The sequence below is a fragment of the Oncorhynchus tshawytscha genome, linkage group LG22 (assembly GCF_018296145.1).
Source record: "Oncorhynchus tshawytscha isolate Ot180627B linkage group LG22, Otsh_v2.0, whole genome shotgun sequence".
Taxonomy (NCBI): Eukaryota; Metazoa; Chordata; class Actinopteri; order Salmoniformes; family Salmonidae; genus Oncorhynchus; species Oncorhynchus tshawytscha.
The window spans coordinates 22,246,880-22,260,569 of NC_056450.1; the positions used below are offsets into that span (position 1 = coordinate 22,246,880).

The following is a 13,690-nucleotide window of genomic DNA, read 5'->3' on the forward strand; positions in this document are numbered from 1 at the left end:
CAACTCAGCACATTCCATATTTTTATCTTGCCTATACAGGGCATTCAAGGCGGGAAAACTGTCAATTTTATTTAAAAAATAATAATAATCTAATTGAAAATATATTTATTACAAAAATACACAATCTGTTGTAAAGTATTTTATGCTTTATTTGTTCAAGGATTGTTACAAGTGTGTCAATAGTTAAATACAATGGAAGTGTGACAATCCTCACCTCTAATGCATTAAAGATAACAATCTTTGGATAACATAGGCCTATTGGAGCAGATTTGGCCTTAAATGGTGCTGTAATTACAATGAAATTAAGTCTATGTGACCAATAACATTTGATTTGATTTGATTTGATGAATGGCCATCCCATGTGGTAAATTGTAGCAGTGAATATTGAACAAGGTGCAATACAAAGGGAGTTGCACCTTGTTCAATCTTCACCGCTACAATTTACCACATGGCATGGCTATTCATCAAATCAAATGTTATTTGTCACATAGACTTGTTTAGCAGATGTTATTGCGGATATAGCGAAATTATTTTGTGCTTCTAGTTCCGACGGTGCAACAATATCTAACAAGTAAAGAAATGGATTAAGAATATAAAAATATATGGACAAGCAATGTCAGAGCAGCATAAACTAAGATGCAGTAGAATACAGTATATGGAATATGAGATGAGTAATGCAAGATATGTAAACATTATTAAAGTGACTAGTGTTCCATTTATTCAAGTGGCTAATGATTTCAAGTCTGTGTATATAGGCAGCAGCTTCTCTTTGCTAGTGATGGCTATTTAACAGTCTGATGGCCTTGAGAGAGAAGCTTTTCATTCTCTCAGTCCCAGTTTTGATGCACCTGTACGGACCTCACTTTTTTTGATCTAACCCTTATTTTACCAGGTAAGTTGGCTGAGAACACATTCTCATTTACAGCAGCGACCTGGGGAATAGTTTCAGGGGAGAGGAGGGGGATGAATTAGCCAATTGTAAACTGGGGATGATTAGGTGATCGTGACGGTATGAGGGCCAGATTGGGAATTTAGCCACGACACCAGGGTTAACACCCCTACTCCTACGTTAAGTGCTATGGGATCTTTAGTGACCACAGAGAGTAAGGACACCCATTTAACATCCCATCTGAAAGACGGCACCCTACACAGGGAAATGTCCCCAATCACTGCCCTAGGGCATTGGGATATTTTTTTTAGACCAGAGGAAAGGAAGCCTCCTACTGGTCCTCCAACACCACTTCCAGCAGCATCTGGTCTCCCATCCAGGGACTGACCAGGATCAACCCTGTTTATCTTCAGAAGCAAGCCAGCAATGGTATGCTGCCTTCTGGGTGATAACGGGGTGAACAGGCAGTGGCTCAGTTGGTTGTTGTCCTTGATTATCTTTTTGGCAGGTAGTTTGCCCCCGGTGATGCGTTGTGCAGACTGCACCACCCCCTGGAGAGCCCTGCGGATGTGGGTGGTGCAGTTGCCGTGCCAGGAGGTGATACAGCCGACAGGATGCTCTCAATTGTGCATCTGTAAAAGTGTGTTAGGGTTTTAGGCGACAAGCAAATTTCTTCAGCCTCCTGAGGTTGAAGAGGCGTTGTTGCGCCTTCTTAACCACACTGTCTGTGTGAGTGGACCATTTCAGTTTGTCAGTGATATGTATGCCCAGGAACTTAAAACTTTACACCTTCTCCACTGCTGTCCAGTTGATGTGGATAAGTGGGTGCTTCCTCTGCTGTTTCCTGAAGTCCACGGTCATCTGCTTTGTTTTGTTGACGTTGAGTGAGAGGTTATTTTCCTGGTACCACACTCCCAGAGCCCTCACCTTCTCCCTGTAGGCTGTCTCGTTGTTGTTGGTAATCAAGCCTATTACTGTTGTGTCGTCTGAAAACTTGATGAATGAGTTGGAGGTGTGCTTGGCCATGCAATCATGGGTGAACAGAGAGTACAGGAGGGGGCTGAGCACGCACCCTTGTGTGGTCCCAGTGGTGAGGATCAGCAAAGTGGAGGTGTTGTGTCCTACATTCACCACCTGGGGGTGGCCCATCAGGAAGTCCAGTACCCAATTGCACAGGGCGCTGTTCAGACCCAGGGCCTCGTGCTTAATGATGAGCTTGGAGGGTACTATGGTGTTGAATGCTGAGCTATAGTCAATAAACAACATTCTTACATAGGTATTCCTCTTGTCCAGATGGGATAGGGCAGTGTACAGTGTGGTGGTGATTGCATCGTCTGTGTACCTATTGGGGCGGTAAGTAAATTGAAGTGGGTCTAGGGTGACAGGTAGGGTGGAGGTGATATGATCTTTGACTAGTCTCTCAAAGCACTTCATGTTGACAGAAGTGAGTGCTACGGGGCGACAGCATCAGTTAAATTAAGTGGTTATGATTTATATTATAGCATCCACATATTGTATTTTGCTTGTACCAATAGGTAAAAGGTATGGTTAGTTGCTACGCATATTATTGGATTCAATAAGGAAAGCCAATTCAAAAGTTTTATTTCAGTCATGAGTCATAGCAATACTCTAATACTGATCTATTGCATTCGTGACAATAGAGCCTACTTATGAATGACGACAATACTCAATACTCAGACAATGTGGTGAGTTGTGACTGTTCAGTAGGCTAGGCTGTGGGCTTTGTGGTCTGCTTTTGATTTGAGTGGCAACCATATAATAAGTGGGTGTATGCACCCTCAGCAGAGGTTATACACAGTCTGTCATATCCCCCTATAATCTTCTGGTTTATATCTGATTTAATATCTCATGGACAGACACACATAACATAGCCTAACTGGTATTGAGCAACTGACGCAATTATGCAATATTTTAGTTCTGGGTTTCAGAAATTGCATCTGGTCAGAAGAGAAGGGGTCAAAGGTCAGGTTTGGTTTGCAAGTAGGATGAACACAGAACATTACACAGGCTACAATGCAATAACAGAGACACGTAAGACAATAGTGTGATATAATTTAAATGGGCACAGTTATGATTATTATTATATGATTATGTATCTGTTATTATACCAATGGATTTAAAGGTAGTCAGATATGGGGATGAGCAATAAGGTAGTCAGATATTGGGATGAGCAATAAGGTAGTCAGATATTGGGATGAGCAAGATACAAGACTTCGCTCTCACACAGAGTATCTGCACAGGTTCGCTTCACGCTTTTGGAATGTGGTAGCTACGGGATTAAAACAGTGGAGAAGTTTAGCCTTGCTCTCCAACACTCAGTTGTTGTGGAAATTGACCCACTATGCTGTTTACTTTGAGCATCTACATTTCATATCGCTGACTATACCCTTTATACTATTTCAGTATATTCATTCATTGAGATATCCTTTTCCAGTGACAACATCAAATGTTTGGATGGGTTGGTTTATTGTGAACATTAGGCTTCACGCACTCTCCTGATAAGGACCAGTGGTGGAAAAAGTACCGTATTGTCATACTTGAGTAAAAGTAAAGATACCGTAGTAAAAATTACTCTAGTAAAAGTGAAAGTCACCCAGTAAAATACTACTCGAGTATCAAAAGTAAATGTAATTGCTAAAGTATAAGTATAAATAATTGCAAATATCTTATATTAGGCAAACCAGAAGGCACAATTGTTTTATTTACATATAGACAGGGGCATACTCCAACACCCAGATGTAATTTACAAACTAAGCATGTGTGTTTAGTGAGTCCACCAGATCAAAGGAAGTAGGGATGACCAGGGATGTTCTCTTGATAAGTGTGTGAATTGAACTATTTTTCTGTCCTGCTAAGCATTCAAAATGTAATGAGTACTTTTGTGTGTCAGGGAAAATGTATGGAGGAAAATGTACATAATTTTCTTTAGGAATGTAGTGAAGTAAAAGTAAAAGTTGAAAAATATCTAAATAGTAAAATAAAGTAACGATACCCACAAAAACGACTTAAGTAGCACTTTAAAGTATTTGTATTTGCCAGCAGGGTAGTAGACCATTGGCAGAACTGCATATAAATGGTGTATAAATGCAATACCTTTGTATTAAGGGTTAACACTGGAAAAGGTAAATCTAGTTTCCATTCAGCTACAGTGTGATTCGAGACCCGGGAAAAGTTACGCCTGAACATTGTGGCACATTGTGGGAAAAAAACGAAGAAAAAAAGATTACAACAGGCAAGTTTGAAAAGAAGAGAACTCCACTTAGATATTTGCCCCACAGGGTATAAAGGCATGCATATGTTGAGGTAAGTAGTGTGACACTTCGAGGCACCTTGGCAAGCAGTGAGAGAGGACCAATCAATCTCAACTCTTCCCCGCTCACCGAACGACTACCCCTGCAACAGGTACATTTTTGTGCAGTTGCCATTTATGATGTGTTTATGCATGCTAGTCTGCAGAGCATTATTTAGGAGATCAGTTAACAGCATGCTGTCAGAAACTGGAAGAATTCATGCATGAGGTTTGATGACTTTCTTACTGTTACAGTAATTTGCTCGATAGAGTCAATTTAATTTGAACTTTTTTGCGGAAAGACGTAGGGTAACATTACATTTCGATTCAATTGATGAAACAATGTTGCGTCGATGATTATGTAAATTGGAGACAAGGAAGGGAAAATACCCTACATATCCTCAAACATGGTAAATAAGGATATTTATCCTATAATATGATCATTTTTTTGTATGGGAATGTTATTGCATATGTTATTGCATAGTTTCAATTCAGAGTTGATCTGCGTCACGCGCGAGTGGAACCTAATGGATTTTTATGCGTGGGTAGTTTGTGGTTTCCAATCAGGTGGTGATTTATTTATTTTTAGCGTGTCTTGGACGTTTATTTCAACGTTTGTTGAACTTCAACTTCACTAATGAAGTGTTAGATTTTTCTTGTGGTATTGGCACAATTTCCTCAAAATCACTATAAATTCGATTGCGCGATTGCGTTGTTTTTCATACAAACAAGTGCATGTTTCCTACTCCATGCCGTTAGAGACAGATAGTTTAGTATTTTTGTATGGCTTATTTGAAATAATTGTCTTCTGTATGCCTTGATAATCATTCCCAGTAGTGGAATTTCAATTCGAATGCTGAAACATAATATAATAAGCCTATAACCACAGGCTAGTCGCTTAAGTATGACACAATTTCGTGGACTGTTGTGCACCTGCGTGGATTTTTTTCAATCAAATTTGCAGTTTTTGAAGTTGGGTCTTTATTCTCGGAGAGTGCCCGCGTTAGTCGTGCGCGTGTCAGCTGTTTGTTCATCCGCACCAAACCGCAATTGCTAATTCAGGGTTTCGGTCCTCGTGACCCCAAGGAGTGCACGTTTTGGTCTTTGCTCTAGCACTACACAGCTTTCAAATAATCAACTAATCATCCAGCTTTGATCGTTTTAATAATTTGTGTAGTGTTACGGCAGAAAACAAAATGTGCACCCGAGGAGCGAGTTTGGGAAACGCTATAATATAGGCTATGCCACGGTTCTCCAACTGGCAGCATGCAAGTTTTATTTGTCCCCACAAGTTTTCTGAGCAAAAAAATATATATATATTTTACATTTTTAATGTTGTACAAGACTGTAAAAACACCAGGAAATCAGATCCAAGTGATATTAATTTAAGAAATCTGTAAGAATTGTTTTTTTTGTCCATTAAAATAACATCAAATTGATCAGAAATACAGTATAGACATTTTAATGTTGTAAATGACTATTATAGGTGGAAATGGCAGATTTCTTTAATGGAATATCTACATAGGCATACAGAGGTCCATTATCAGCAACCATCAGTCCTGTGTTCCAATGGCACGTTGTGTTAGCTAATCCAAGTTAATCATTTTAAAAGGCTAATTGATCATTAGAAAACCTTTTGCAATTATGTTAGCACAGCTGAAAACTGTTGTCCTGATTAAAAGGCAATAAAACTGTCTTTCTTTAGACAAGTTGAGTATCTGAAGCATCAGCATTTGTGGGTTCGATTACAGGCTCAATTGGCCAGAAACAAAGACTCTTCCGTCAATTCTTGTTCTGAGAGATGAAGGCTATTCCATGCGAGAAATTGCCAAGAAACTGAAGATCTCATACAATGCTGTGTACTACTCCCTTCACAGAACAGCACAAACTGTCTCTAACCATGTCACGTTCGTCATAACGAGGAGACCAAGGCGCAGCGTGATATGAATACATTCTTCTTTATAAAACGAAGAACACTAAACAAACTAACAAGACGCTATAAACAACTAGTGCTGACATGCAACTACACATAGACAATAACCCACAAAACCAAAATGGCAACCTAAATAGGATCCCCAATCAGGGACAACGGTAAACAGCTGGGTCTGATTGGGAACCAATTCAGGCCACCATAGACTTACATATACCTAGACATACCAAAACCCCATAAAATACAAAAACCCTAGATAAGACAAAAACACACATACCACCCTCGTCAAACCCTGACCTAACCAAAATAATAAAGAAAACAAAGATAACTAAGGTCAGGGCGTGACAGTAACCCCAAAAAGGTGCGGACTCCCGGCCACAAACCTAAACCTATATGGGAGGGTCTGTGTGGGCATCTATCCTCGGTGGCGGCTCTGGTTCTGGACGCAACCCCCCTTCTTTACCCTGAGTCCGCTCTTGTAGCACTGACCCGTGGATCATCGTCGGAGGCTCTGGACTGCGGATCCTCGCTGTAGGCCCTGGGCTGGGGAACCTCGCTGCGTGGATCATCACCGGATGTTCTGGACTGGGGACCGTCACTGGAGACCCCGGACTGGGGACTGTCGCTGGAGACCCCGGACTGGGGACCGTCGCTGGAGACCCCGGACTGGAGACCGTCGTTTGAGGTTCTGGACTGTGGCCCGTCGTTTGAGGTTCTGGACTGTGGCCCGTTGTTTGAGGTTCCGGTCTGTGAACTGTAGCCGGACGCTCTGGACTGCCGAGGCGCACTGTAGGCCTGGTGAGTGGTGCCGGAACTGGTGGTACCAGGTAGGGGACACGCACCTCAGGGCGAGTGCGGGGAGGAGGCACAGGATACACTGGACCATGGAGACGCATTGGAGATCCAGAACATAGAGCTGGCTCAATACGTCCTGGCTGGATGTCCATTCTAGCCCGGCAAATGCGAGGAGCTGGAATAGAGCGCACCGGGCTAGAATAGCGCACTGGAGACACCATGCGCATCTCTGCATAACACGGTGCCTGACCAGTTACATGCTCAAGGAGTTGGCTCAGGTCTCCGACCTGACTCATGCAATCTCCGCGTGTGCCCCCCCAAAAAATGTTTTATTGGGGCTGCCTCTCGGGGTTCCGTGCTAGCCGTGTACCTTCATATCGTCGCCGTTCCTCTATTCTCCGGTATTTCTCCTCGTAGTATCGCCGTTCCACTTTTGCTGCCTCTATCTCCTCCTTAGGACGGCGATACTCCCCTGGCTGCGTCCAGGGTCCTGCTCCATCTAATATCTCCTCCCTGGTCCATTTCCCCATTAAGCGCTGTTCCTCCTTTTCACGCTGCTTGGTCCTGGTTTGGTGGGTTATTCTGTCACGTTCATCATAACGAGGAGACCAAGGCGCAGCGTGAGATGAATACATTCTTCTTTATTAAACAAAGAACACTAAACAAACTAACAAAACGACCGTGACGCTATAACCAACTAGTGCTGACATGCAACTTCACATAGACAATAACCCACAAAACCAAAATGGAAAATGGCAACCTAAATAGGATCCCCAATCAGAGACAACGATAAACAGTTGTCTCTGATTAGGAACCAATTCAGGCCACCATAGACCTACATATACCTAGACATACCAAAACCCCATGAAATGCAAAAAACCCTAGACAAGACAAAACACACATACCACCCTCGTCACACCCTGACCTAACCAAAATAATAAAGAAAACAAAGATAACTAAGGTCAGGGCGTGACAAACCAGAATAGAAAGAGGAGTGGGAGGTCCTGGTGCACAACTGAGCAAGAGGACAAGTACATTAGAGTGTCTAGTTTGAGAAACAGATGTTACTCAGAAACAAAGTTCAAGGAATCACAGCTAGTGATTCAGTGTGATTTTATGCATGAATATTGCACATTTAAATGTACTGTTTTGTGCACTCTCCTAACTACTGCATTGTCTTGTTTGTTTTGCCTCCAGGTTAGAAGATAATCAAAACAACAATAATTGACGAAGTTAACTGCAACAGTAATGCCATCCAACAAGTATTCTTCAGCCATCATGGTTGAGAGTGACAAGATGACGGCAACAGTAAGTCGTGTGGGTCTCCATTTTTATTTTACAGAGTGGCTGCAGAGCTGACTTTTCTGGACCTTTCTTCCCAACTGCTAAAGGTCCTGAAGCATGTGCTACTCGTAGAGAACAGGCTACTCTGGTGAATGGTGCTTGTTTAATAGTTACATCAAAGCTGAATCAATGTCTGCAAAATCACATAATGATAGCATTGTACATAACAGAACCGAATATAATAGCAAAGTATAATGTAATAATACTGTAAGACAAAGAAACACCTCATTTCTAATGAGATTTTAGGATGATTGTTCTCTCCTGCGTCCACAACTCAACAGCATGCCACTAGGTCCAATTTTTGCCAGATAGCACGCCTACTGGTTCACCCACTAACACTCTCACACAAAACTGGACCATGATACACTGTGACTGAAAGTTTTGGTTGGATCAGTTTTGCCCTCAGATCCCCCTTTTCCATTCAGTAGGACAATATTTATGCCCTGTTAGTTACATTAGAAAAAAGTTACTTCCAGGCAGCCCCAGTAGCATCCTTTGCCAGTTGGGTTTTGGCCTTCACTCCTGGATTATACCATTAGTACCATGCGTATGTTTAAAAATGTTGTTATAAGGACTATCTAGATAAATCTGCATATCATTGTAATAAATGTAATAAATGACCTTCTGTGGTGTCTGTGGTAGTGTAGTGTTGGCTGTTGCTCTATCCCAGAGTGAGATAGTTCTTAACTATGATTCAGTGTGATTTATGGCTCAGAGCCCACACTAGTCTTTATGGCATCAGGGAACTCTCTCTCTCTCCCCATTTCTCATCCTGTTGCTTCCGGTCCTGCTCTATTGCTACAGTACAATTAACCACACAGCCACCGGAACTCCCCAACACCCTACCTCAATCACCTCACTCCGTACCTCAATCACCTCACTCCCTACCTCAATCACCTAACCCCCTACCTCAATCACCTCACCCCCTACCTCAATCACCTCACCCCTTACCTCAATCACCTCACCCCCTACCTCAATCACCTCACCCCCTACCTCAATCACCTAACCCCTACCTCAATCACCTCACCCCTACCTCAATCACCAATCACCTCCCCCTACCTCAATCACCTAACCCCTACCTCAATCACAAAAACCCTACCTCAATCACCTAACCCCTACCTCAATCACCTAACCCCTACCTCAACTTTTGGTGGAAGTCGCGACAGTATCCTCCCCCCTGACGCGTGGCTCCTGCAGCGCGCGGACACCAGCCCCGAGGACGACCCGGAGGGCGAGGCGCAGGGCGATCCAGATGGAGGCGGTGGAAATCACTCAGCAGTGGTGGATCCAAGATGTCCACCGGTACCCAGCACCTCTCCTCCGGACTGTACCCCTCCCAATCCACGAGGTACTGCAGGCCCCTCACTCAGCGTCTAGAGTCCAGGATGGAACGTACCGTGTATGCCGGGGGCCCCTCGATGTCCAGAGGGGGCGGAGGGACCTCCGGCACCTCACCTTCCTGCAGGGGAGGGCAGGCGGCAGGGCAGGCGGGGGGTCAGGTTTCGGGTCGAGAGCCAGACCCGGTCCACCGGTGCGAACACGGGGGCCTCACTGCGGTGGCGGTCAGTGCTCACCTTTTGCCGCCCACCAGCCCGTTTTAGCGATTCCTGGACGGCTCTCCAGGTCTCCTTTGAGCGCTGCACCCACTCCTCCACCGCAGGAGCCTCGGTCTGGCTCTGATGCCACGGTGCCAGGACCGGCTGGTAGCCCAACACGCACTGGAAAGGCAACAGGTTCGTGGAGGAGTGGCGGAGTGAGTTTTGGGCCACCTCCGCCCATGGGACGTACCTCGCCCATTCTCCTGGCCGTTCCTGGCAATATGACTGCAGAAACCTACCCACATCCTGGTTCACTCTCTCCACCTGCCCATTGCACTCGGGGTGAAAACCTGAGGTCAGGCTAATTGAGACCCCCAGACACTCCATGAACGCCCTCCAAACTTGGGACGTGAACTGGGGACCCCGATCAGAAACTATGTCCTCAGGCACCCCGTAGTGCCGGAAGACGTGGGTAAACAGGGCCTCCGCAGTCTGCAGGGCCATAGGGAGACCGGGCAACGGGAGGAGACGGCAGGACTTAGAAAACCGATCCACAACGACCAGGATCGTGGTGTTCCTCTGAGAGGGGGGAAGGTCGGTGAGGAAGTCCACCGACAGATGTGACCAAGGCCATTGTGGAACGGGGAGGGGCTGTAACTTCCCTCTAGGCAGGTGTCTAGGAGCCTTACTCTGAGCTCACACTGAACAGAAGGAGACATAAAACCTCACTTCCTTCGCTAAAGTGGGCCACCAGTACTTCCCCCTAAGACCCCGCACCATCCTCTCAATTCACGGATGACCCAAGGAGGGTAGCGTGTGGGCCCACCGGATCAATTTGTCATGAACACCAAGTGGCACGTACTTCCGGCCTGCTGGACACTGTGGTGGCGTGGGTTCTAACCGTGACGCCCGCTCAATGTCCGCGTCCACCTTCCATACCACCGATGCCACCAGACATGAGGCCGGAAGTATGGGAGTAGGATCGGTGGACCGCTCCTCGGTATGATAGAGACGGGACATCGCGTCGGCCTTAGTGTTAAGGGAACCTGGTCTATAAGAGATGGTGAACCGAAATCTGGTGAAAAACATGGCCCACCTTGCCTGGCGAGGATTCAGTCTCCTATCTGCCCGGATGTACTCCAAATTACGGTGGTCAGTCCAGATGAGGAAAGGGTGTTTAGCCCCCTCAAGCCAATGTCTCCACACCTTCAGAGCTTTTACCACAGCCAGCAACTCCCGGTCCCCCACGTCATAGTTTCGCTCCGCCGGACTGAGCTTCCTCGGGGGAAAAAGTGCAGGGGCGAAGCTTCGGTGGCATGCTCGAGCGCTGTGATAGCACGGCTCCAACCCCAGCCTCGGTCGCGTCCACCTCCACCATGAATGCCATGAGTCCACCTCCACCATGACCCCCACCAGGGGTCCGGATGCGCCAATACAGGAGCATCGGTAAACAGCGCCTTCAGACGACTAAACGCTCTGCCCGCCTCCGCTGACCACCACAAACGCACAACCACCCCCCTTCAGCAGTGAGGTAATGGGAACAGCCACCTGGCCAAAACCCCGGATAAACCTCCGGTAGTAATTGGCAAACCCTAAGAACCGCTGCACCTCCTTTACCGTGGTCTAAGTCGGCCAATTACGCATGGCTGCAACGCGGTCATACTCCATCACCACCCCAGATGTGGAAATGCGATACCCCAGGAAAGAAACGGCTTGTTTGGAGAACACACATTTCTCAGCCTTGATGTACAGGTCATGCTCCAACAGTCGCCCAAGTACCCTGCGCACCAGAGACACATGCGCGGGGTGCGTGTGGCGGAATAAATCAGAATGTCATCGATATAACCCACCACACCCTGCCGATGCAGTTCCCTGAGAATCTCGTCTATGAAAGATTGAAAGACGGCTGGAGCATTCTTCAACCCATACGGCATGACAAGGTTCTCATAATGGCAAGATGTGGTACTAAACGCAGTCTTCCACTCATCTCCCTCCTGGATACGCAACAAGTTATACGTGCTCCTGAAATCCACTTTAGTGAAAAAGCGTGCTCCGTGAAATGATTCCACCGCCGTAGCGATGAGAGGTAGCGGGTAACTAAACCCCACTGTGATGGAATTTAGACCTCTATAATCAATGCACGGACACAGATCTTCCTCCTTCTTCACAAAAAAGAAACTCGAGGAGATGGGTGACGTGGAGGGCCGAATGTACCCCTGTCCCAGAGATTCAGTGACATATGTCTCCATAGCCACTGCATCCTCCTATGACAGCGGGTACACGTGACTCCTAGGAAGTGCTGCGTTTACCTGGAGGTTTATCGCACAATCCCCTCGTCGATGAGGTGGTAATTGGGTCACCTTCTTTTTACAGAAAGTGATAGCCAAATCAGCATATTCTGAGGGAATGCGCAGTGAAAACCTGGTCTGGACGCACCATCGTCGTTGCACCGATGGTGCATAGGAGTTTCCAATCTGAACACTCCTCTGACCACCCCTTTAGAGCCCCCTGTTTCCATGAAATCTGAGGATTGTGAATAGCCACCCAGGGAACCCCAGCACCACTGGAAACACAGGAGAATCAATGAGGAAGAGACTAATCCGCTCCTTATGGACCCCCCTGCGTTACCATGTCCAGTGGAACCATGGCCTCCCTGACCAGCCCTGACCCTAACGGTTGACTATCTAGAGAGTGCACGGGGAAGGGTTGACCTAACTGCACCAACGGAATCCCTAACCTATGAGCGAACACCAACGGAATTCTTAACCTATGAGCGAACACCAACGGAATCCCTAACCTATGAGCGAACCCTTGGTCCATAAAACTCCCAGCTGCACCTGAATCGACTAGTGCCCTATTCTGGGAAGAGGGGGAAAACTCAGGAAAAGAGATTAGTACAAACATATGACCAACAGGGAGCTCTGGGTGAGTCTGGTGCTGACTCACCTGGGGTGTCCGAGCAGTGCTCTGGCTGCCCTCTCGACTCCCAGACGAGCTCCTCAAGCACCGATCGGCAGTGTGGCCTCTCCAACCACAATTGGTGCAGGAGGAGATTCCTCCCCCTGTTACCCTAGATGCAGCACCCCCTAACTCCATGGGTGTTGGAATTGGAGTGCTGGGGGGAAGAACAAACAGGACCCGCTCTGGACGCCCGCGAACACTAAGCAGGTTGTCCAGCTGTATTTACATGTCAATTAGTTTGTCTAGTGTGAGGGTGGTGTCCCGACAAGCTAGCTCCCTGCGGACGTCCTCCCGGAGGCTACACCAGTAGTGGTCAATCAGGGCCATGACGTTCCACCCGCTCCAGCGGCAAGGTTATGAAACTCCAGCGCAAAGTCCTGCACGCTCCTCGTCTCCTGCCTAAGGTGGAACGGCCATTCACCCGCCGATCGACTCTCTGGTGGGTGGTCGAACACAGCCACGAATCGGCGGATGAACTCAGGGTAGTGGTCCCTCGCTGAGTCTGGACCCTCCCAGACCGCATTGGCCCACTCCAGGGCTCTTGCCCGTCAGGCAGGAGATGAGGACGCTCACACTCTCCTCTCCAGAAGGAGTCGGGCGAACGGTAGCCAGGTAAAGCTCTAGCTGGAGCAAGAATCCCTTGCACCCGGCAGTCGTTCCATCGTACTCCCTCGGGGGCGCGAGCCGACGAGCGCTGGGTCCGGACGCCACCGGAGAATTTGGTAGCGCAGGCTGAAGAGGAGCTGGAGACGAAGTAGGGAGGCCGCTCCTCTCCCATCTGTCCATTCTCTCCATCTGATCCATCGCCGTCCCGATCCGGTGTAGGATGGCTGTGTGATGGAGGACACGCTCTTCCATGGATAGGAGAGGGGGTGCAGCTGCTCCTGCTGACTCCATGGCTTTCGGTGCGGGCTTCTGTCACG

At 47.0% G+C, this 13,690-nt stretch overlaps 1 protein-coding gene across 7 annotated transcripts in view; it reads left to right on the forward strand.

Moving 5' to 3' along the window:
• The first annotated feature begins 4,064 nt into the window (after window positions 1-4,064).
• The window catches only part of dnmt3bb.1 (DNA (cytosine-5-)-methyltransferase 3 beta, duplicate b.1), a 67,927-nt gene continuing 58,301 nt past the window's right edge, over window positions 4,065-13,690 (forward strand). For 3 of the 7 annotated variants that reach the window (XM_042303934.1, XM_042303938.1, XM_042303937.1), the window contains exons 1-2: window positions 4,065-4,312; window positions 8,122-8,241. In XM_042303934.1, the coding sequence (XP_042159868.1) occupies window positions 8,173-8,241 (69 nt within the window). In that variant the 5' untranslated portion in view covers window positions 4,065-4,312; window positions 8,122-8,172. Of the gene's footprint in view, window positions 4,429-8,121; window positions 8,242-13,690 lie in introns of all 7 variants that reach the window. The other 4 variants (XM_042303939.1, XM_024384685.2, XM_042303936.1 and 1 more) reach the window with 3 other exon arrangements.